The 25843-nt window shown below is 35.3% G+C and overlaps 3 protein-coding genes across 3 annotated transcripts; all 3 read right to left on the reverse strand.

Annotated features, from left to right (window-relative positions):
• Nucleotides 1–1805: 1805 nt before the first annotated feature.
• LOC122070187 (cationic peroxidase 1-like) lies at nt 1806–4141 on the reverse strand. The gene is made up of 4 exons (XM_042634308.1): nt 3778–4141; nt 3013–3204; nt 2485–2650; nt 1806–2341 (listed from the first exon to the last, which is right to left on the reverse strand). The coding sequence occupies exons 1-4, from the start codon at nt 3994–3996 to the stop codon at nt 1944–1946; spliced, it is 975 nt and encodes a 324-aa protein (XP_042490242.1). The 5' UTR covers nt 3997–4141; the 3' UTR covers nt 1806–1943.
• A 6673-nt stretch (nt 4142–10814) lies between these two features.
• Nucleotides 10815–14783, reverse strand: LOC122070188 (cationic peroxidase 1-like). Its single transcript, XM_042634309.1, has 4 exons — nt 14502–14783; nt 12282–12473; nt 11514–11679; nt 10815–11383 (listed from the first exon to the last, which is right to left on the reverse strand). Exons 1-4 carry the CDS (start codon nt 14715–14717, stop codon nt 10986–10988), a joined length of 972 nt encoding a protein of 323 aa, XP_042490243.1. The 5' UTR covers nt 14718–14783; the 3' UTR covers nt 10815–10985.
• Nucleotides 14784–21444: 6661 nt separating this feature from the next.
• Nucleotides 21445–23808, reverse strand: LOC122070182. The gene is made up of 3 exons (XM_042634293.1): nt 23650–23808; nt 22862–23470; nt 21445–22377 (listed from the first exon to the last, which is right to left on the reverse strand). Exons 1-3 carry the CDS (start codon nt 23806–23808, stop codon nt 21445–21447), a joined length of 1701 nt encoding a protein of 566 aa, XP_042490227.1.
• Between the last annotated feature and the right edge of the window lie 2035 nt (nt 23809–25843).

The following is a 25843-nucleotide window of genomic DNA, read 5'->3' on the forward strand; positions in this document are numbered from 1 at the left end:
TTTTTTTTTTGGTAATAAGGAGAATCAAGAATTTCTCATTTCTGGCGATAGGGAGGTCTCTCCTATTAACGGAAGGTCACCGAATGCTTCTACACGACCTTCTTTGGATAGTGGGTCGAATTCCAATGGGCCACGACCACATAATTCAATTCGGATGGTTTTCCTTCTTGGGAGATCTTTCGATGGATACCCAGAGAATAATACCCCTGTCAGGATTGAGGAGTGGATCAAGTCCTTGTACGAGAATTTAGGTTTTGATTCTTATACAATTAAGAGGTGGACGTGTGTAACCCACTTATTATCCCTCCTAAATTTTTTACCGACTACCTATCTCTCCTTATTTTCTCTCCTTTACTTTTTCCACATTCTCTCTCTCTCTTCTCCCGCTTTATCAATTTTTTTTTTTCATTTTTTATATTAATTATAATTTAACATTGGTTTATTATTTATCCTACAAAATAGCTAACTCCCTTCTTTTTTTTTTTTTTTTTTTAAGTTCATTCGATCTCTCTCTCACTCACAATTTTCAATAACATTTTTATTTTAAAATTCACTTAAAACTAATCTCTACCATACCAATACAAAGCAATCAAATAAAAAAAAAATAGAAAAAAGAAGAAATTTTACTCATCCATAGAGGATGGTTCACCCACCATCCTAGGGTTCACAAATCCCCATAGGGTCTTAGTACAAGTCCAAAATACCCTTCTATATCCTCTACCTTTCAGTGAAGCCTATGATGAATAGATCACCATGGTTAAAAGAAAACAAGGTTACTCCACCTATAGATTTATCAAATGGGTATTCTAGACTTAGGGTTTTAGTACCGATCTAATTGATCGGTATCAAATTGGATCGAATCAGTATTGTATTGGATAGATATTGATGTTGTATCAGATCGACATGAGTAGAAAGAGAACAGTTTGTATAAGTATTTTTGGATTCAATTAATTAAAATAAGAATCAATAATTTAAATAAAAAATAGAAAATAATTTTTTTATAAATAAAAAGAAATAATGTATTACATTCGAGTCTAGAAGAGAGATAAGAGGCAATTCAGTCAGAAGAGAGAGAGAAGGAGATATAAAGAAAGTGGTAATAACATTATAGATAGTCCCGGTGATAATCTTTAGTGGATTAAATTTGTCGATAAAAGAAATGTACAAGAAACCAAGACCAAGTTCTCATAGGAAGACCTGATCTGGACTCCCCTGTCAGTTCCTCTAATAGCATGTAAAGAATTCTAAAAGTGGGGTCTTTGATGTATTAGCAATAGTATCGGTACAATGATTATGAAATCTATTTCTCACGTATATAATAGAGAAAGAACTATATTATAGCTCTTGGACCATCTCCATCAAAAAACTGTCAGGCAATCATATTGACTTAAATTACATGTTCAAAGGGACTAAGAGCTAGGGCCAGCTGGTAAGTATATAAGAAGGAAGGTAAGTGGGCCATTGGATGAATGTGACGTCACGAATATCCTTAAATTAAACAGGATAAATAAAATTTGACAATAGAGCTAGGGCCAGTCTCGTTAATATTTTCATTCTGTATATTTCTTTTTGAAGTCGTTTTCAACTATCAAAGGAGCTTCGATGAGGTAAAAATCAAGTTAGAGAAACAAGACATGGTCTCTCTATCTAGTCTAACTCTTGTGATAAATAAAATAATGAAAATTCATACCAAAACCTTTGGTTGCATGCATGAAATGATAAAAAAAGATAAACCACCTTTTCCAATCTACATTTTTTTATTTTTCTAATGTTGAAGGGGATCTAGTGGTGGTTAATGCATCGACTTCAAGTTGAAAAAAATGTTTCTCATCTTTATTTAATTATCTGGTATCAAACCATTTTGGTTTGCTTGTTAAGTACATCAAGATTGCCTTAGAGTAATCAACACTTAGAGTTAGGAGCAGTGATGAAAATTGAGTCTCTCAGCCTGAATTAACTTTTCTACAATTGGTTCTAATCTGACCATTGGTGCCAGTGAGTGGGCTAAGGTTTCCCATCTTTATCATAGCATTCCCAAAATCTGTGAAGAAAGTTGTAGGATTGTTTCTATAGGCCCTGACTTGAGAATCAGTAGAGCCACTACCACCACTGTAGAGCTGTTGATCGGAGTGTAGAAGTCCCTTGTTGTTGATCAAGTTGCTGTAATAGGCGGAATCAAAGACTGTAGAAGTAGTGGCGTCGAGAGGGGAGAGAGTGTTGTCACCACCTGAGCTCGGACAGTTTGACTTCAAAGATGTCGCATATGCCGGGTTTATGTTGGTCTCATTGTAGATCCGAGTTCGGTATACTGAGCACTTCGCCATCCCTATTGTGTGAGACCCTGAACAATTACAAAGAAAACCCATGCAATCTTAAGTTCATTAACTAACTTTTTAACGGTTTCAACTGCCATGAAATTTCTGAAATGACAAGAATGCCCTTGGGAGGAGGATTAGTTGATTAAGTAGCTGGAGCTAAACAAACCTGAAAGAGCCACCATTTCTTTGGTAGTAAAACCTTTGCTTGAGAAGGCCGATATTAGACCACTAAGACTCAAGAAGGGGGATGGGATGTTGCTGTTTGCAGCACTTAAGCTTGCCGTAGTTGAGTCTCTTCTTCCTAAAGGGACCGTCCATGTGGATCCACCCAACTGAAAACCATTAAAGCCTATTAGTTTTTATTCTATACTAATGATCATGGACTTTAACCACTATTGGACTGTGCACAAGTAACATTCCTTGGAGTCCTCCCACAGTACCTGAGTACCCTTCTTTCAAGTTTCAACATTACTTTCAAACCAAAAGGCCTAAAACTGAAGAAGAAAAAAAGGATCTCAGTTTTGGTGCACCAATGGTGAAAGAGAATCTATTCACTGCAGGTGATTAGAGACTTGAGAGGGTGGGACACAATTTTTGGACCCTTGGATCATACAGTAAACCTCACTGTGCGATCGAGGAAAAATTTGTATTAAAAAAAAATAAAAATTACAGGGTTACTAGTACTACTACTTACAGCAACCACTGAGTCACGAGCAGCAACAGCTAGGATGTCGGCACAAGAAACGACACCGGGACAGATGCTCTCTAGGTTGGACTTAATGGAATCCACCACGTCGAACCCTCTCAGTGAATTATTATTGGGCCCAGCTGTCTTCTCCCCTGTGAAGTTTGCAGTGTCATCTAACAGTACAGATCCATCACAGCCCTGTTATGCACGACCATTCAAATTGTGGTCAGGAAGTGCTGACACACATGAACACAAAATCACAAGAAAAATTTTAAAATTTCTCTACGAAAAAACAGTGAGCAGCATTGAGGATCCAATAATTGGAGTGTATGCCATGACCCTCCAACTGCTGGATCCTCAATACGATTGCTCAACGGAGAGGATTTGAATAGATGCACTCCCTTATAGTCCCATGTATCTCATGAGTCATGTGGACAAATCCAATTCAACTAAAACTTATCATGTAAAAAAGATATTACATGAGGCGTTCTTGTCTAGCAAATTTTAGTCTTATTTAAGATGCTACATGTCAAAATTAAAAAAACCCTACTTCAAATTTACTTTCTGACCACTTATTATACTTTGTTTTATGGCTGAAACTCAACCAATAGGATACCTAAGGGTAGGGTCCTACAAGAATAAACAGACAAAAACACATACGCACAAACACAGAGTCAAGAAGAATAAAAACATTAACACAATAATATATGAAGATTAAAATATTACAAAGAGAAGAGGGGGACGGGGTGTGTGTTAGTGAAGGGGACTTGCATTAACGAAGCAGTCATGGAAATGAAGACGGAGAAGTGAGGCACCCATCCGACGTTCTTTCGACACTGCAGAGTTAACAGCAGACTTAATGGTTGACAAAGCTTTGGGACATGAGCTCGAATAGAAAGTGGATGATAGTTGAGCAGAGGCTGGGCCATAATGTATCCAAAAGAAGAAGAAAGTGAAGCACAGCTTCAAGTAGATGGAGGAGGAAACCATGACAGACTAGGGAGACTATGGGAAGAAGAAAGCTTGTCTGTGTATATGAGACTTCTGATGAGCTGGTGGTGTGAAGCTAATTGCCTACCCATAGCCTCTATTTATACACAGTCCTTGTTGGCTTTCGGTTGAATTATCTCTTTATTTATTTATTGTTTTGTTACATTGAAATTGGTTTCTAATATTTTAAAGCTCTCCGCGTCAAAGTTTTCTCTCACTTTTCCTTTTAGGTGTTATATGGTTCAAGAAAATTGGTTCCACGCACTCAAACAACTATTGAAAGCTTTTGTCACAGTCATGGACTACTCCTAGTGGTGCGCTGGTCTTCCCCTTCTTACTCCCCAAAATAGACAAACTTTATATGAACATCCATAAACTTTAATCTATGTTTGCCGGTGGACATGCTTGGGACATCAACAAAATGGTGTTCAAAGATCTATATCTTAATCATTAATTTTAAAAAGTTAATCTTATTTTAGAACTTTATTGAGTTATGTTTAAACCCCACACCCACCCACCCCACTCAAATGAGTTCTTGTGATGGTCACCTGCAAAACACATGGGATTATCTCCTAAAAAAAAAAACCCTCAAATGAAATGCTTGTGATATTATTTGTCTGGATAGTTGATTGGAAGTACATTTCAATTACAGGACTATAGAGCGCTACATATCTATTGGATTACGGTATTATATATTTAAGGGTGTTAATTAATTAATTATGATGGTTCCTGGTACTCAGGATAGGTCCATACCAATATTGGTCTCAAAGGTTCCGAAATTCTCTAGTTTAATTAATAGGATCAAACCTAGGTCCCAGTCCAGGACAGTAAAATAGTTTTTAAAAGGTTCTAATTCCAAATTGACACCGTTATTATAGAGACCCTAGGTGAGACCTTGGGGACAGTAAGAAGAGAGAGTAGCGGACTCCTTGCATCATCCAGTGACTTGATGGTTCTATCTGAGCTTCTCCCATGGAATGAACCCTCCTTAAAAACCATGGAATAGGGATGACAAGGACCAAATAGTTAATTCTTCGACATCTCATTGGATGGTCAAACTTCAACTTGATCTCCATATAATTGGACTAGTTAGGTCAGTAAAAGCTAATTAGTCCTCTCTACAACTGGACAAAGTAACCGAAAAACCTGGATGGTCAAGCTATGTATCTATTCTTTTTCAATTGAACAAGCCCACTCAGGTAACTCAGTGAAACTTGGTCTTCATTATAATATCATTAGGATAAAAATTTCTCCAATTGGCACAAAATAGAGATTTTTTTTTTCTTGGTTTGCACCTTCAAATTTAGACGGGAAAATTTTCCTGAGGTTGGAAATGGAATAATCTCATTCCCTATAATGGGTTTGCAAATACCCGTAAAGTTCAAAAAATTTACTGCTCTCCGTAATCAAATGTGCCAAAATGGAATAATCCCCTTTCCCTATGAGTTTATAAATATCCTTATATTTTAGTATTTTCTAAAATACCTTTTTAATCAGAACGAAATGAAATTTCATTTCAACGTCTTGAATTGTAAACAATAGAAAAGTTTTGCAGAAAAATTTTGTCCATCATTGACCCACCTCCTTTCATGCACAATGAAATATACGGTCCATATGTGTCCATGCATCTCTTTGATAGTCCATGCACTCTTAATGGTATTTTCATATTTTATTTTGATAATTGAAACTATGCTTGGAATGTCGATGCTAAAAAAAAAAAAATTAGCCTCAGACAACCTTCCCCGGATGACAAATAAGAGTGACAACTAGATAACGTTTATGATTGGCCAAACCAACAAAAATCCCATTCCCGATAATTATTTCTTTTGGATATTGAGTTGACTTTGATTTTTTTACAATGACCCATCAATCAGACCAAAATCAAGGTTATAGGCCCATAGGTGTCGTGTGCCGTGCTAGATGTTTAAGTTTGACGAAGTTGATTAAGAACCAGCCCAATATTGAAGGGAAGCAGGTTGGCACAAAAAGAAAGAAGATATGTTCCATAATAAATAAATAAAATATGAGAGAGAGAGAGAGAGAGAGAGAGAGAGAGAGAGAGAGAGAGAGATGAAATGGTCCTAATTCGGTGGGATATGAAAGAACTAGGAAAGCTCTCTTGAGCCCGTGAGGTGTGAAAAGGAGTTTCATGAGGAATCTTACTTCACATCTGAAGTCAATTGATTCGGTGGCTATTCTTCTTTTTAATTAGTGGAAGCTGTTAAAGGTTCCCAAGTGACAAAGACTTTCCTTTGGTCTTCATTTGTTACTTCCACTGTCATATATTAAATATTGAAAAATGATTTTTTTGGGGTGAGTGTGGTACTGCATTCAATTATATGAGGTAAAACGATCACCCTACCTCCAATTAAATGTGACAATGATCTTTTTACTTGATGTTTCTTTATGTATTCTCATTAATTTTAACGCACACATAGAAGACATGCTCCTCACAAGAAACACATCCAGTATTAATATATAGTATCTCATTCTCCTCTCGTAAGGATGTTTAGCGATCAAAATTATTGATCGAATTATTCAAATTGGTTATACCAACATCTAAAAGTGGAGTTTGATTTGAATTTAAAGCTATTATTGTGATTTGAGTTGGATTAAATTGAGTTACTTCTCTATTTATATGTAAATTAAGTTCTTATAAAAAAAAAATTAATTAACAAATGTATTCAAAATATTTTGTGTGGAGTAGCATAACTACTGGAAACAAAAAAATGAACTCTGTCTAGAAATGTGGCGCATGTGCCGAGACACATGATGGGGCAAAATGACAGTCACACTTAGAAATTCCACCCCTACTAATGCTTTCATGTCCCCTGTTTTGGTTTGGGGCCATGCTCTTAGACTGAAAATTCTTCCCCAAAAAACTACAAAAAGATAAAATTAGGGTTACCAATTATGGACATTAACGAATCTCAAACTAATCTATTATATTGTGATGAGATTCGTTGATATTACGTATCTCATGTAATTACTATAATATCATCCTACTATTTTCCTTAATATTTCAAAAATAGATTATTTTCTTTAATAAAAAAATTAAAAATAAAATTATCTTCAATATAGAATATAACATCATCATCTGTTTGAAGTCAAATAAATGATGATAGATTAAATCTGGTAGTGATGGATGTTGTCGATGTTTTGGGGAGATTAATCTACCTATTATTCACAGCTAGCCATATCATATATCCCGTCCCATCTTTGGATGCTTCCTTACCTGATCTCTACATAATTAAGTACGTGTTAATGACCAAACATAAAAAATGTTAGAACACATTGAGAGAGAAGAGAGAGAGAAGTGAGCTATTGCCTTCCCTGGTTCTCATTCTACACACATGTTTCGCTTTTTTCGTGTTTCTTATTAAGAAACTAATCTTGATCCTCTCTTTCCTGAAAATCCCTTACTTTTGACATTTTTAATTAAGGCATTTGATTAAAAAAGAATCTCCGCGTCCTGGGCCTCTCCCTCACCCCTAACCCAAATAGAAAGAAAATAATTTAAACTAATTAAATTCTCATGTTTCTCATGCACGCAAACAGTTGTAGAACAGTGTCCTCTGCAGACACACACTGATAGAGAGAAAAAGAAAGAAAGAGAGAGAGAGGAATATAAAACCTTTAGGCTGTGTTTGTAGCCAAGGGAAGAGAAGAGAAGAAAAAAAAAAAAAAACAAAAACAAAATACACTTTTTGTACTTTTTTCTTGGGTGAAGAATTTTTCTTTGCATGTCTTCACCCAAGAGAAGATAATAAGACAAAAAATAATGATTACACAATGATTTCTTATGTGTCTATCTCTCTCTTAAAATTCAAATTTTTTTGAATTTTTTCTTTTATTCTCCTGGTTACAATATACATAATCTTTTTATTTTCTTACCATTTCATTTCTCTTCTCTTTTATTTTCTTTTCTTTTCTTTTCTAGGCTGTGTTTGGTAGCCAAGAGAAGAAAAAAACAAAAAAGAAAAAAAATACATTTTTTGTACTTTTTCCTTAGTTAAGAATTTTTCTTTGCACTTGGTATGTCTTCACCTAAGAGAAGATTCCCTTTTTCAAATTCAAAATTCCCCTTGGGAATTGTGAAATCTTTTTTTCTTCATCCAAAAATTTTCTTACCAAACACACAAGAAAACATGAAAAAATATGAAAGCATAATAAGACAAAAAAAGAATGATCACACAATGATTTCCTATGTATCTTATCTCTCTCTTAAAATTTAAATTTTTTTGAATTTTTTTTTCTTTTCTTTTCTTTTCTTCTCTTGGTAACCAAACATACATACTCTTTTTTTTTTTTTTTCTCACTATTTCTTCTCTTTTCTTTTCTTTTCTTTTCTTTTCTTCTCTTGGTTACCAAACATAGCCTTACGTCTTGGACTCGACAATGGAACAATCCAATCACTCGTGCATGGCAGTGGGGCCCAGCCTTTGGCTAGCCTAGTGATTTGTTCAACGCTCATTTTAGAGGAGAATGGAATAAAACCAAATAACAACAGCAACAGTTCAACATCGATAAATAAAGGAAGCCATTAGAGTTCTCATTGAATTAACTTTTGTAGTCTTTCTATGAATCGCTTGTCAATGTCCGTCCAAGCATATATCACTTAAGTTCAATTATACATCCACACGAAAATAAATATGGTTTGATTTTTTTAATCAAAGAACTATATTAAAGGATTTTTTTTTCACTCTTAATTTTAAATTCAACTTGGTGTTATCCGTATGACTGATTTTTTCTTGTATCACGCCTAAAAATATTCATAACTTTCTGTAACCCCAGAATTTGAAAAAGGATTTTTTTATAAGAAAATTTCTAATAAAACCATTTCATTAGAAGAAAATCATTAAGTGATGATGTCAGTAGTTTACTATTTTCTAAATGGTCAAACAATGCCTTAACATTATATATATCCATTCATTTTTAGAGTACAAATTGGTTAATTTACTATTTCACCCTTCCATTTAAAATCCCAAAATTCAATCGTGAGTTGCAGGTTTAGGCCTTGGACTTGACTAGAAATGGAGAATTTCAATTAATCTCCGATGATGACAACAATCACTTGAATTGCAGGTTTTAGGGCCACCAAGCCATCCATGCTATATAGTTCCTCCCTATGCGCTTCTGCTTCCACTTCTGCTTACTCTGAGGAGCAGCAGCTTATGCCCAACACTGCCTATCAACTTATAATGCTTTCTCATGAAAATCCTTTGGCTCTGGCTTTCCCATCACATTCATATCCATACTCAACATTCAAGATTGCTGTTAATCTATGTTTCTTAGACAGCTGGGAACAATAAATTGACTAACAAGTTCAATTGAGCTTATACTAATAGTAGATACAACCTTCATGTAATTTGACCTAATCCCACTTCACTTGATGTTCTAACTTCCAAAAAGAATCAAATTCTGATTTGATTAAACTCTTCCACTCAACGATTCTTGTTTTCTTTCGAAAATAAAAAAAACGGAGAAAATATTGAGTTTCAGGAACTTATCTTGTGACTCTGATTCTCTTCTACCCATCAAAATTCTGAAGCCGATCTGATGTGAACAATTTTTCAATCTATTGAGTTTGAAGCTCGGATTTTTCCGATCATCATCATTTCATGTATAATGGCTGCCACCAGAGGTTTGATGTTTGGCTACAACGTCGGAAATTCAGGTTTGCTTCAAAGAAGAAGAAGAGGTGGGTCCCACTTAATTTGGTGGGTTTTCAATGGATGGGTATGGATTGTTATATAAAGATTAGTAACAGGGTCAAAAAAGTTTTATCACATTTTAAGTTAACATTGTTATTTATTAGGGGTGCGGTGAATATTATTCTTAATTGGTGAGGTTGAAGTTATAGATATTTTTAGAGGTGGTATAAGAAAATTTCCCAAAAAATAACCACAAGTTCACAATCAAAGGGCAAGAATATATATCACAAAAAGAAGACAAACCCGGAAATAAAGTGTTTTTCTTTCGATTCACCTCTTGGGATAAGTTCTTCCTAATGACAATGTTGAAAGCGAGAAATCCTATCATTTCACTCTAAAAATTATTTATATATAAAATTTTACTTGATAATAAATGAAGAACCTATAAAAATAGAGGTAAATGTGCCACGGAACAAATGTGATGTCATAAAATATCTCCAAATTAAACTGGATAAATTAAAGTTGACTGGGACAAGGCCACCAAATTAGTGGTAATGAAACATGATTATTTGTTTTCCCTCATCTGGGTATACCTGGTGTTAAATCTGTATTTATGCGTAATTTTATTTTTCTTCTTTGAACATAAATTGCTGATTAAAAAAAAACCTACAAAACTAGGTTCATATTTCCATTCTATATATCTCTATTTAAAGTCGAGGAGGTAAAGATGATATATATATATATATATATATATGGAGGTAAAGATGATCAAGCAAGAGAAACGAGACATGGTCTTTCCATCTAGTCTAACTCTTACGATAAAAATGAAATAATGGCAAGAGATTGCTAGCTGGTCATGTAGCTCCTGGAACATTGTGATCAGGACCCATGAGAGTATGTGTCAGGGCATCAACAAGGATAGAGTTTAATGCTTTTATAAGGGTGAGGCGATAATTTTGCACCCTCCTGTGTCTGATGCATGGTTTGCACGACCATGATGCGTTCTTTTCCCATGAAAAAAAAATGGGAATTTACTTGAAGACCTCTAGTTGCATGTATGATATACTGCAAAAATCCAAACCACCTTTTTCAATCCACATCTTTTATTATTCTGGGGGTTGCATTGGAGGAGATCTAGGGGTGGTTAATGCATCCACTTCAAGGTTGAATAACTGGTACGTACATAATTTAATTCAATTTTTCTAATCCTTATTCGATTATTAATATCAAACCATTTTGGTTTGCTTATTAAGTACATCAAGATTGGCAGGGTACAATCAACATTTGGATTATGATCAGAATAGGAGCACTGAAAAATTAAAGAAACTGGGTCTCTTAACCTGAATTAACTATCCTACAATTGGTCCTAATTTGACCGCTAGTGCCTGTTAGTGGGCTAAGGTTTCCCATCTTTATCATGGCGTTCCCAAAATCTGTGAAGAAAGATGCAGGATTGTTTCTATAGGCCCTGACTTGAGAATCAGTAGAGCCACTACCACCGCTGTAGAGCTGTTGATCCGAGTGTAGAAGGCCCTTGTTGTTGATTAAGTTGGTATAATAGGCAGAATCGAAGACCGTAGAACTCGTGGTGTCGAGAGGGGAGAGATTATCATCGCCGCCTGAGCTCGGACAGTTTTTCTTCAAAGATGTTGCATACTTCGTGTTTATGTTGGTCTCATTGTAGATCCGAGTTCGGAATAATGCGCACTTTGCCAGCCCTATTGTGTGAGACCCTGGATAATTACAAAGAAAACTCATCGAACCAAATTACTGTTGATCACTTCACTTTTTAATAGTTTCAGGAACCATGAAATTTATGAAATGACATGAATGCCCTAGGAGGAGGAATAATTCATTAAATACCTGAAAGAGCTACCATTTCCTTGGTAGTAAAACCTTTGTTTGAGAAGGCAGATATGAGATCACTAAGATCCGAGAAGGGGGATGGGAGGTTGGTGTTTGCATCAGTTAAGCTTGCCGTGGTTGAATCTCTCCTTCCTAAAGGGACTGTCCATGAGGATCCACCCAACTGAAAAGCTCGAATAAGAATAAATAAATAAATAATAAGAAAGAATCATTATCATGCAAAACCATTAAAGCCCATCATTAGGTTAGTTTATGCTCTAAAATTGGTTCATTGTCCATAAGTGCTAGTCCATGATGTCCTCTCAAAAGGGGTTAAAACTGAACAAATAAATAAAAGGGAAGTGTTTCCTGTGAGTGAGTATGGTTCATGTACATGTACAAGGCCAATCAAAATGCACAAGAAAGCATCAATAGAAAAGTTATTGTCAATTTAATTTGGGGGAGAGGGCAAGCCTTCTGGTCTTCCTCATCCCCCCCCCCCCAATGTTTGGGAGCAAGGGACACACTCCCTCATAAAAAAAAAAAATTCTCATAGATGATAAAAGGGAAAAAATAATGCTACCCAATCACATTCCCCTACATCCTCTCACAAAGAGCTGTGAAATGATCAAGCAACCCCATGTTGGATACCCTAGCGTGCCATCCTATTAGCTGAGGTACAAGGCAGCGATCCTCACCCATAGAGAGGAGAAAGATGAATTATTGAGTTAATTACTACTACTTACATTCAATAAAAAAAAAAAAAAAAGGGTTAGTACTTCTTACAGCCACGACGGAATCACGAGCAGCAACGGCTAAGATGTCGGCACAAGAAACGACACCGGGACAGATGCTCTCTAGTTTGGACTTGATGGTATCGACCACGTCAAAACCTCTCGCCGAATTATTATTGGGTGCAGCTGTCTTCTCTCCTATGAAGTTTGCGGTATCGTCTAACAGTACAGACGCATCACAACCCTGCTTTTCAAGACACACTCAAGAGTGAAAAGGTGCATGGAGAGAATGAAAGATGAAATAAAACAATAAACAGGTGCATGGAGAGGATGAAAGATGACATTTCAAGATTTTTTTTTTTCGCTGAGAATCAGCAAATGTATTGTTTATGATATTTCATGAATGATTCTTATTCATTCCACTACAGAGAATCTACCAACCACAACATAATCTTATACGTAAAAGGTGATATATATATATATATATATTAATGATGAAAATGAAGCTATGGGAATGCACCTGATCATCAATAATATAAAATGATCAACTTTTAAGCCGGCATGTTTTTCTCCATTATGAGTAACCACCTCATCCCATCTCACATTTATCATGAGGTATAGGAATCAACTTTAGGGTCTAGGGTCACACGAGTCACACCCTATGGATGATGTGAGATATGTTAGGATGATTACTGAACCTGATTCTTATCAAGGTATACTAGTGCAACTTTAGATACCAAAATTTAGTCAGACGATAACAGTTTGCCCTTATGTATGTACCATTAAGCTGGGTGTGTGATCATCGATCACAAGAATCCCCACCCATGTTTTGTAACATAGATAAATGAAAGATAGTGACAGCGTAAGTAATGCCTATCCAACCAAAAGAAATAAAACAAAAATGCATAAGTAATGCCTTTTAATCATAAGAAGTTTGGGGTTTATTGATATTTCAATGGTTTCTAATTTTGTTTTTATCACAAAAAAGTGGGCCCATGTGTCATCGAGGATTCTACACCCATTTTCTACTTGCGTTCCAGTGTAATCCAAATAAAGAAAGAAGTTCAAAGTGATAAAATTACAAAAATACTATAGGATTTTATCATATTAAAATATATTTTTAAAATTTTATAATATATATAAGAAGAATCTTGTTGTCATCACATGTGACAAATGCATTATAATCATGGCTCTCATTCTACCACATGGAAGAGTACATGCAAAATCTGACTATTGAATATCAATAATTTTTTTGGTAAGAGTCAGCAAGTGTATTATATTAATATAGGAGAGAAAATTATATACAATGAATGAATTTAAAACATTGAATCTCTAATACATCTTAGGCATTGCCATCAGCAGAGAAGAAACCCAATCGAAAAATCTATAAACCTGATTTTAGAGTTGAAACACTACTCCACCTTCGGTATTGCCATTAGCAGAATAGAAAATCAATCTAAAACCAGCACCATTACGAGAACATATTTCATTGAATATTAAAAAAATAATTTAGATTAATCACATATCAAACTTCAGCCTCAAATGCAATCATTCTTCTTTCTTTGTAACTGCATATCCTCCCATGTATATCTAGGTACCATCTTCTTAGTCCTACAATATTAGTTTTTTTCTTTTGTATTGTGGACAAATCTAATTGAACTGGAACTTAACATGTGAACCAGGGATTATAAGATATTCTTGTTCACAAAATTTCACCTTATTTAAGATCCCACAAGATAGAAAAAAAAAAAAAAAAAGACACTAGTTTAAATTTACTTTCTGACAACTTACCAGTTACATGCTAGTTTCATAGCTGGAACTAAACCAATGGGATAGGTAAGGGTAGAGTACTATGTCATATGTAGTCATATACACTCATCACTTGCCACATATATATGGCAAGCAACCTAGTACCTTGTGAGGAAGTCAATGTTCCTAAAGCCCTGTATGCAAAAGATATAAAAAAACTCCAATCACACACGTGTGTGTATGTGTGTGCAAAAGAAAAAAAAGAACAAAGATGACAGGTTTGATAATGAAAATGTGAGTTAAAGTAAAACCCTATCAGTTGATGGGTTCAGCATAATCATATTAGGTTAATGGGTTCAGCCTACTTCTTTTCATCTAATTATATTTGTCATACATACATAGATAAGAAGAATACACACACATACACATACATATACACACACAATAGATATAGAGACAAGAAGAATAAAACGCCACAAAGAGAAGAAGGTTTTGGGAGAGGGTGTTAGTGAGGAGGACTTGCATTGACAAAGCAGTCATGGAAATGGAGACGGAGAAGTGAGGCACCCATCCGGCGCTCATTGGACACCGCAGAGTTAACAGCAGACTTTATGGTCGAGAGGGCTTTGGGGCATGAACTCGAATAGAAAGTGGATGATAGCTGCACAGAGGCCGGAACATAATTTATCAAGAAGAAGATGGTGAAGCATAGCTTCAAGTAGGTGGAGTAGGAAGCCATGACTTGGGTGAGAGACTATGGAGAAAGAGAGCTTGTGTGTGTATATATGAGACTTCTCAGTTGTTGGTGTGGAGATAATTGCTTACCCTTGGGCTCTCTATTTATATACAATCCTTGTTGACTTTTGAATGAAATTATCTCTTTATTTATTAATTTTTATTCATTCATTTATTTATGGGAGAGGGTTTTTTCAAGCAGGGTACTATACAGTCTACATCCTCTCTCACGATGATTTTTTTATAATTAAAAAAATAATTAATGTAATAATCAACTATGATAGGACATGCACATTTTTTTTATTTATTTTTTTTATTTTGTTGCACTGTAATTCGCTCTTAAGTTTTAAGCTTTTGCTTTAGGTACTATAGTTCCTGCACCATCTTAAAAATAAAAAAAAAAAAAAATCCTGCACCAACAATTAATGGAACCTTTTGTTACACTCGTGGACGACTCGGAGTGGTGCGCTGGTCTTCCACTTCCTACTCCCCAAAATTGACATAAACTCTATCAGAACATATATCATATTGAATTTGGAACCATATGCATCAATATATCCTACCAATCCATCCCAATGCATCTGGGGATTCCAATCACATAGACCAAATCACAATCGCCAACCCATTACCATAGAATGAGAATATACTAATTTGTACCCTAGCATACAATCCGAAAGAAAATATTATATGTTGGGCTATAGGGTTTCTACGGGAAAATAGAAAACTGCTACTAATAACGGATTATTTACTGACAGGAAACCCTTATGAAGGAGGCATCAGGGCTCTACTGCTTGGAGTACAATCAGCAACAAACCATGGATGGTATGTGACTAAAATTTGGACCAACTCAGACATAATCAAACTTCTATCGGTTTGACTTGCAAAACTTTTTGTGGCCTCTCAGTTTAGCTCCTAACTTTTTGAATGTATATAGATCAATGAACAATGTCTTATGTAGGGTTTTACCTCACATAGACCAGGTAAACCACTTTGCTTCCATTGTGGAAGCATCACTGGCAAACGGTAGACTAACCACTGCCACTTTTGTAACTGCTGTAAAGCTCTAATTGTCTATCTCCTTTTGTTTTGATTAAATAAAAAAAAAAAAAAAAAAAATTGGTGTTCAAATATCTATCTTGATCATTAGATAAAACGGTTGATATCGTTTTAGATTGACTTTCATAAAATCTTCAATAAATATATATATATATATTGAGAAATTGAAATTGTATGATTGTATCGATCTGATATATTTCAAGAATAAAAAATCCATTTGCTAGCCCAATTTATAAAAATAGAATCTCTATTTCTTTAGGAGATAGGGTGGTGGCAGTGCCAAGAGGGGCTGGGAAATGGGTGGCAGTTGTGGTGGTGGTGTGACGATCAGAAGAAAAAGAAGCGTGGTGTTTTAGTTCATAATTTCAAAATTGAAAGAACTTCACATTTTTCAGAATTTTAACTAAATTTATTTCTATTTTAATGAAATAATTAGGTACAGAAATCAAATGAAGCAACTTTGAAAATAGAAATCACCTCATCAAAATTTAAATAGAAATCATACCAAATAAACCTACAGTATCATTAAAACAATTTTGTTTTCTATATTTTGGTTGGCACCCTCAACTTCAATCATTGACCCCCTCCCATGCACAATTGCATATAGGATCCCATATGTGCCATGCATGCATCTCCTTATAGTCCATGCACTGTTGATTATCCGGAATTGTTTTCATATATTATTTTGGTACATGCAAACTATACTTGGGAGGTTTTGTATTCTTAAAATTTTAGCCCCCTTGTTCAAATGACAAATATGGTTGACAACAGGATAACGTCTGTGATTGGCTAAACAAAAAAAAATCCCATTCCGTGACTATTTCTTTTGGATAGGGTTGACTTCAAAGGTCGTTACGGTGATCTATCTCTCAAACGAAAACAAGGTTATAGGCTTATAGGTATTGTAGCCCTGCTTGTTAGATGTTTAAGTTTAACAAATTTTCTTTTATTAAAGCCCAAAGCCCGGGATTGAAGGAGAAGTGGTTGGAAGAAAGAGAAAGATGTGTCTCATAAAAAAACAAAATAGTGAGAGAAATATATGAAATGGTCCTAATTCGGTGGATACAGAAAAAAGCTTAGGGAAATTCCAAGAGATTTCATATGGAGAATCTCACTTCTCAACTCAAGTCAATCAACCTATTCTCCTTTTGTACTGAGTCGTCTTTGTTCGTATTAACTGGCTAGAAGCTGTTTAGGTTTTAGGTGACAACAACTTGCATGTCCTTGCTTCTTCATTAGGAACTTCCATTATCTTATTATCCTATGATAAGGATGTTTAGTGGTCAAATTGATTGATCAAAATTGGGTATACAAACGTCTAAAAGTGGAATTGGATTTGGCTTTAAAGCAATTAACAAGTTAGAAATCTGATTTGAGTTGGATTAAATTTTGTTTAGTTTTTTTTTTTTTTTTTCTATAGATTCTGAATTTTATTAAAAAAGATTACAAGAAAAGAAAACTCAAAATATAAAGAATAAGAGCCCACTTCAGCATTGCCATCAATAGGGGTCTTAAAACGCCATCAACAAAATCTCAACCATTGTCTAGAATTCCTAACCACCATGATTTGGATAAAGAATGGACGTCTTATAAAGTAATTACAAAAAATAACAAATGTATGAATTCATAATCTAAAATTAACAAGAGAATTTAATTAGAAAGATGGGAGTTGCATTCGATGTCTATCTACTGAATTTGGAAGCTTGATATTATTATTATTATTATTTTTTTTTTTTGGAATTTGGTGGCTTGATTTAACCACCTGGTATCTTATATATATGATTTTCTCCTTTGTTGTTTCAACATTTTCTATTAACTCAATGCCGTAAACTTTTCAAACATTTTTCAAATCCCTAAATTAATGATATATGTAGACATAAAAAATAGTCTGAAATATTAACTAACAATATAGACAATAAGTGCACCAAATTTGGGCATTAATTGACTACCACTTGATAGTTATTGAGCGTATAACCGGAGGGATTTCAGATATAAGTGTGGTGGATGTTGAGGTTTGATGTCTTGTATTCTATGGGCTGGGTGGTGGGTTGCCTTCGAAGGTCCATTATAAAGTCCATAGAGATTGAGAGTAATTTGGAAGAAAATTTATCTCATTGTTTTGGGGCATTAAAAGGTTGTTAAAATTAGTCTAAAATTTTTAAGGTTTACATGGGGTAATTCAAAATATCTGTATCTCTTTGGTACCTTATAAAGTTTTGCAACGGGGGGTTTTAGGGTTATTGAAAATTCTTTGTAAACACAGATATGTGTGAGAAAGAGAGCTTGTACTCCTTTCTCCATTGTTAGTGAAAACAACTCTCATCTTTCCACAAGAATAAGCACTTTGGCGAATCATGTAAATCCTTGCCTTGTATTTACTTGAATCGCTTTTCATACCCAAGATTCACTTATCAAGATAATCTGGGATAGCTTGAACAGACCCATTTACAAGTTTGATTGATGGAATTACAGCACTATATATAGTGCTTAACATTTTGTTCTTTTGTTTAAAGGGTGCTACTGATGGGAATGCCTAAGATGGACCTTTTGAATAAATCATGAGATCCTTACTCTGGTGATGACCACACCAAAAGTGGAGTTTTGAGGTATTTGTATTTTTTTTATTTTTTTTTCATTCTTATTATTCTTTATCCATTTAAGTGTGCCCAGATCTCAGTCCTGTACATTTTATTATTTTTAATTTAATTAGTAAAATATTGGCTGACTTATAGGAAAAGAAAAGAGTTAAATTTTGTATAATTGATTTAAAATTCAGACGCAATTTGGTTAAGTCAGCTATCTATTTGGATTGCTGTCTTCGAAGGGAAGGGGAGAAGGAATGCGTGGGCAATTGAAAAGTATGTGTGTGTGTGTGTGAGAGAGAGAGAGAGAGAGAGAGAGTCAAAGGGATAAGATAATGCAAATGGCAATTGAAAATTTACTGCTGAATTATAGTGAGTCATAGTGCTAGCTGGATATCTCAATCACGGTGAGTCAGAAGTCAAACGTCTCTTCTAGTCGGACATATTCTCCTCCAAATCCAATATGTTCTTCATATTTTTTAATAATAAAAAAATTGAGTAAATTGCCAATATATTCATATCTTTGTCTATCAAACATAAATAAGTTGGTCCTAACTCCTAAGTAACGACCTGAATCCATCTCGGCCCACCTCGAGCCTAAACATAACTTGGGCTAAGATTTCTGATCTTAAGGGTAGGTTAGGGTTGAAAAACATTGACATTAGGTTAGGATTGGACCGAGCCTTAGTTGAGGCCTAGGCTCAGTCTAACCCGGCCTAATCTGGCCTTGATTTTAACCCTGATTTATATAATATAATTTAAGATTATCATTATTTCTTTTTATTTAGAATAATAAAATTTTGGTCATTAACTCTTATGGTTAGGTGTCCTAAACATTTATTATTGTATTGCGCTTCATAATTTTAACTGTGTAATGATTATTGGATCTATTTTTTTTTTTTTTTTTGACAGGTCAGCCACTTCCAATAAAGATCAATTAGGGGAATGATAGATTGGCATAAGCATGACAAGGTTAGGCCTAGGCATGAGACTACCATAATTGGGTTGAGCCTTGATTGAATTTTAGAGGCATAAGATTGCAATGAAATTTTCAGAAACTTGGCCCAACCCAACCCTATTTCACCGCTAATTGGCCATATATCCAATCGATCCCATCTTCAGATGCTTCTTGATGCCTTCTTACTTAATTATGTGTTTGATGTTTCCAAGTTGACACTGAGGGGGGTGAATCAATGGTTCTAAAAATTTCGTTGCAATCTTTAATTGATAACCCAATAACTGAATTTCCATTTTTCAATTTTCAAATTCCAGATTGGCCAGGGCAATCCCGTAATTACCAATCACGTAAACAACGACACGTTCACCTCACACCACAATGTGGCTGGGTCTACCAGATAGTGTCCCACTACTCTGCACAACATGCACTTCAAATATATGTAGAAAAGTAAATGCGAGACAAGAACACCAGAAATACTTGGTTCGGCCAGCGTGCCTACATCCAAGCAGAAATACCTATATAGGGTTTAGTATTTCCCCAATACTCAACTTTTTCAACCGCTACAATGGTCCGGGAACACCTATCCCTGTTTCAATCTGAGATGCAACTCAGACAAGGGCAACAACCCCACACCTTAGACAAGCCCCAACTTGCTAGGCTTACAATTTTAAATCAATAAAATAAAATCCCAACGCAATACATCATTGATCTAGAGTTTCTCAACAATATATAAACTCTAGAATACAAAAATATGGATCTCAGATAAGGATTGCCTCAACCTGTGTAATTTCGTTGATGATTACTTGCTTGACATATAGAAGAAGACTTGAACATGCTCAGACCATCAACATCTCAGCCTTTTGGATCTCTCTCTGAAGGTTGCTTCTCTCCTTCTCTCTCTCTCTCAATTTTGCTAGTAATGGAAAGGCTACATATTTTGCCCACGAAATCTCTTTTTATTGCTGAAAATAAAAGACGACTTGAAGAAGCCAAATTCTACAGAGTGGATTGATTAAGCATGAAAAAATCCTCCTTGATCTGAAATTCTATTCATTCTTGGGTGCTCTTTAGTTTGTTGTTGTCCATGTGCGTGAGAAAGAATTCAATCTAAAGTCCACCTCCTAAATTTTAGTTCCTGAACATGTGGCAGACTCTTTCTATCCTCTCTTCTTTGTAATAGCTTCACTTTCTTCTTCTAGCTGAACCCAACACTTGGCAGCTGCAGCACATGAATGAGATAAGGATCAATTTAATCTAGACTTCATCTTCAAATAAAAATGCTGTAGAAAGCTAACTGAATTCATGGTTTCTAGCACTTCAACTACTAATTTGAACCAATCTGTAGTCTCTAATTGAACAATGTGTTTATCTCTAACTCCTTTTAAATCTTGTTGTATTTTACTCATGCGAGAGCCAATCCCATCTCAGTCACTTATATTTGGAATTCTCTACCAACCGCCCATGAGCTTTGAGAGTTATAATAAAACTCAATTTATTTATTTTTAAACCGAGCCCAGCTGTAATTACCTCATCAACTAATGTGCTTTGCTGATTTTATGGGTTGTACTACATCAAAACCAAGAGGTTGTTGATGCTACCATACACTCTTTGTTATAGTAGAACTCTTGTTGTATTTATGATTTTAGATCAAAGAGATTACTCAAAAAAGAGACATGTTCAAGCTTGCTGGCCCATTGCATACATAATGCTATCTTACCTCATCAAAACACCTTGCTTATATAATGAGATTCAATCCAAATGTCCAATGGACTACTAGGACCGATTCAATCTAATTGGTTTAAGAATGAACCCAAATTTTGACCCATAATTCATAACCAACCCAATAATCAAATCCAAGTGTATTTGGTTAAGATACCGAACCCAAATAAATTGAACTAGAATCACCACACTATTGCCAACAATGACAACACTTATCTGATTACCCAACAATCATCCCCTTTGGAATTGTTGGCAACTTATTTTGACTATGTGTTACACTTCACTTCTCTCCCCCTTTGACAACAAGTACAAAGGGTGATGATGTTCCTCCTTTGTAGAAGCTCCCCCTACATAGACTCACCTATAGGAGTGCCCACCACATCTTCCTATCCTATAGGGATTTGATGTCTCTATGCTTACTCATCTACTCCCCCTGCACGCATGCTATCTACTATGTCTGTGGAGTTGTCCAATGTTTTCTTTTGATTTACTATGTACTTTTCATCACTAGCTTCAGAGAAAACGTACAAGCTTTCAACTGTTCTTGACCCCTGTGCCACTGTTTTTCCATTTTTAGACTTCTTGATCATACAACTATCTTTGGTAAATAGAACGTCATGACCCTTGTCACATATCTGACTCACATTCAGAATATTGTGTTTCATCCCACTTACATACAAGACCTTTTTTGACTTGATTTTACTATTATCCAAGTTGATTGTACCTCTACCTTCAATCTTGGCTCTGCCATTATTTTCAAATTTCATTGATCCACCTTTTACTTGATGTAGATTCAAAAATCTATCTTTATCACCTGTCATGTGAGTGGAGCATCCACTATTAAGTATCCATGGTGACAGTTTACTATGTGCTTTGAATGCTGTCTGTATAAAAAGAGACTTATTGTTGTACCTTTTCTTCACCCTGATTGCTTTATTTGCTGCTGTAATAGGCTTCCTTGCTTTATCTTCAATATGCACCTTTTGCCTTTGATTTTGCTCTCTTGAAGGATTATTCTTCAGGTTTATTATAGATTGCCTTTGTGAGGGAAGTATTGTCTTGTAGTTTTTAGCAGTGTGACCCATCTTGTAACACCTGTAGCACTCTACACTCTCCTCTGTTAGTGGAGCATATCTGTTCCCGCTTGTGAAGTTCACTTTGAGCTGTCTTCTGCATTCAACCAATCTGTGACCAAAGTTATTACACCCACAGTAGTAACCATTGAAGGAGCTCTGCATCTGTCTGGCATATCTTTCATGGTCCTTGGTTCCTCGGTGATTGAATGTTGTGAAACAATTTTTATCCAAGTCCCTCTTTTCTTTAGTCTTCACATTACTTGAAGATCCAACCTTTTCAAAACCAAGACCACACTTTATTTGTGGAGATCTCTGAAAGCTAAGAATTTCAAGTACATCCCCCTTTTCTTTATTAGTTGTTGGGTAGTCTATCTCAGTCACTTGAGTGCTCACATCTTTGCTTTTACGCTTCAATATAGTGATTGATGGAGTTGTGGAAACGAATGGTCAATCTTAGTTCTCCCCTATTGATGTACTATATTTTCCCTTTTTTCTTTTTCATAATTAATATAAATGATTTTCTAGCAAAAAAATAAAAAAATTGAATGGTCAATCTTCTGTAGCTTTCAAAGCTCTGTCCTCAACATAACAATCTCTTCTTCTAATCGATAGCACTCATCTATCTTCAAGGATAGATTAACACTCAGCTCATCATTGATCTTTATTATATCTTTAACTGTAATCTTTAGCTGACTAATCTGCTCTTTTTTTTTTCAACGAGCTGAATTTCTAACTCTTTCATTTTCTTCCTCTCAACCTTGAGATTAGTTAAAGCAGAATGTAAATTTTTCATTAAGTTATACTGAGCTTCTTGTTCTTCCTCTTCCTCAGACTCTTCAGTAGTCTGGTGTTGCACTCTATCTTTAAGTGCCATAAATAGTGTCTCAAAGAACTCATTATCTGACTCATCTTTCTCCTCTGTTGACTCTTCTGAAGAAGACTTGCACTTCTTTGATATTAGGCTTTTCTTTTTTAAGTTTCTTTTTCTAAGAATGAACTTCTTCTTTCCTTTCTTGAACTTGCTTTCTTGAGCATCTTCATCCTCAAAGTCACTCAATTTGTCATTCATTGGACATTTAGAAGCAAAGTGTCCTATACCATCATAGTTGAAACACTTTAAGGGAAGTTTTCTTTTGTATTTATCTCCACCTTTTTTGAGTTTCCTAGCCAAGTAAGTTATTAACTCATCATCAGAATCTTTTTGTTCACTATCTTCATTAATCTTCAATTTATTCAAGGTTTTGAAGGCAGCTTCCTTTTTTGTAGGCTTGGGCTTAACCATCCTCATCTCATAAGCAATTAGAGTTCCGTGTAGTTCATCCAATTTCATTGTATTCAAGTCTTTAGATTTTTCAATGGCAGAAACCTTAGGGTTATACAAGTCAGGTAAAGATCTTAATATTTTTTTCACCACTACTGCATCCTTTACCTTTTCTCCTAACCCTCTAGTAGATTGATGATTTCGTTCACTTTGCTCATAAACTGATCAATGGTCTCTTCTTCAGACATCTTCAGACTTTCGAATAAATTTCTATGGTGTTACACCTTTGCCTCTTTGATTTTATCATCTCCCTCATGAATACTCTTTAACTTATCCCAGATGTCCTTTGATTTTGTACAACCAACTACTTTTGCAAGCTCATTGCTCACTAGGGAGCCTATAAGAGCATTCACTGTTTTAGCATCATTTTCATACTTCTTCATCTCTGTTTTATCTATGATTTCTATAGTGGGGGAGTTTATCCATTCTTCACTGCTAACAAAACTCTATAACCTTGAGACTTCAGGTAAACTTCCATCCTGATTTTTTAGAAGTTGTAATTTGACCCATCAAAGAAAGAAATCTTTCCATGCATATGATTACCGTCAGTAGATGCCATTTGTATCTTTTCAATATTCAGACCTGAAACTGTTAAGCTTCCTCCTTAGGGGACTTGGCTCTGATACCAATTGATGTTCCCAGGTTGGCATTGAAAGGGGGGTGAATCAGTGGTTCTAAAAAATTCTTTGTGATCTTTAATTAACAACCCAATAACTGAATTTCCAATTTCTAAATTTTAGATTGACTGAGGCAATCCCATAATTACCAATCACACAAACAACAACGTGTCCACCTCACACCACAATGTGGTTGGGTCTACCAGACAATGTCCCACCACATTGCACAACACGCACTTCAAATATATGTAGAAAAGTAAATGCGAGATAAGAACACCAAATGTACGTGGTTCGGCCAGTTTGCCTACATCCACGGAGGAATACCCATATAGGGTTTTGTATTTTTTCAATACTTAACTTTTTCAATCACTGCAACAGTCTAGGAACTCCTATCCCTACTTTAATCTGAGATGCAACTCAGACAAGGGCAACAACCCACACCCTAGACAAGCCCCAACTTGCTAGGTTCACAATTTTAAATCAATAAAATAAAATGCCAACCCAATACATCATTGATCTAGAGTTTCTCAATAATATACAAACTCTAGAATACAAAAATAGGGATCTCATATACTGATTATGTCAATCTGTGTAATCCCGTTGATGATTGCTTGCTTGACATATAGAAGAAGACTTGAACATGCTCAAACCATCAACATCTCAACCTTTTGGATCTCTCTCTCAAGGTTGCTTCTCTCCTCTCTCTCTCTCTCTCTCTCTCTCTCTCTCTCTCTCTCTCTCTCTCTCTCTCTCTCTCTCTCTCTCGATTTTGGGGTAATAACGGAGAGGCCTACATTCTCTCGCCCATGAATTTTTTTTTTTTTTTTTGATGAAAATAAAAGATGACTTGAAGAAGCCAAATTCTGCCGAGTGGATTGATTAAGCATGAAAGAATCCTCCTTGATCTGAAATTCTATTCATTCTTTGGTACTCTTTATTTTGTTGTTGTCTATGTGTATGAGAAAGAATCCAACCTAAAGTCCACCTCCTAATTTTTAGTTCCTGAACATGTGGCGGACTCTTGCTATCCTCTCTTCTTTGTAATAGCTTCACTTTCTTCTTCTGGCTAAATCCAACACTTGGTAGTTGCTGCACATGAATGAGATAATGATCAATTTAATTCAGACTTCATCTTCAAATAAAACTGTTGTATAAACCTTGTTGAATTCACGTTGGTTTCTAGCACTTCAACTCCTAATTTGAACCAATCTGTAGTCTCTAATTCGGCAATGTGTTTATCTCTAACTCCTTTAAATCTTTCTGTATTTTACTCATGTGAGAGCCAATCCCATCTTAGTTACTTATATTTGGAATTCTCTACCAACCGCCCATGAGCTTTGAGAGTTATAATAAAACTCAATTTATCTTTCTTTAAATGGAACCCAACTCTAATTACCTCATCAACTCATGTGCCTTGTTGATTCTATGGGTTGTACTACATCAAAACCAAGAGGTTGTTGATGTTGTCGTACACTTTTTGTTATAGTAGAACTCTTGTTGTATTTATGATTTTAGATCAAAGAGGCTACTCAAAAGAGGCCCATTGCATATACATAATGCTTTCTTACCTCATCAAACCACCTTGCTTATATAATGAGATTCAATCCAAATGTCCAATGGACTACTAGGACCGATTCAATCTAATTGGTTCAAGATTGAACCCAAATTTTGACCCATAATTCATAACCAACCCAATCATCAAATCCAAGTGTATTTGGTTAAGATACCGAACCCAACCAAATTGAACTAGAATCACCACACTATTGCCAACAATGACAACACTTGATCTAATTTCCCAACA

Source organism: Macadamia integrifolia, unplaced genomic scaffold, assembly GCF_013358625.1.
Source record: "Macadamia integrifolia cultivar HAES 741 unplaced genomic scaffold, SCU_Mint_v3 scaffold848, whole genome shotgun sequence".
Classification (NCBI taxonomy): domain Eukaryota; kingdom Viridiplantae; phylum Streptophyta; class Magnoliopsida; order Proteales; family Proteaceae; genus Macadamia; species Macadamia integrifolia.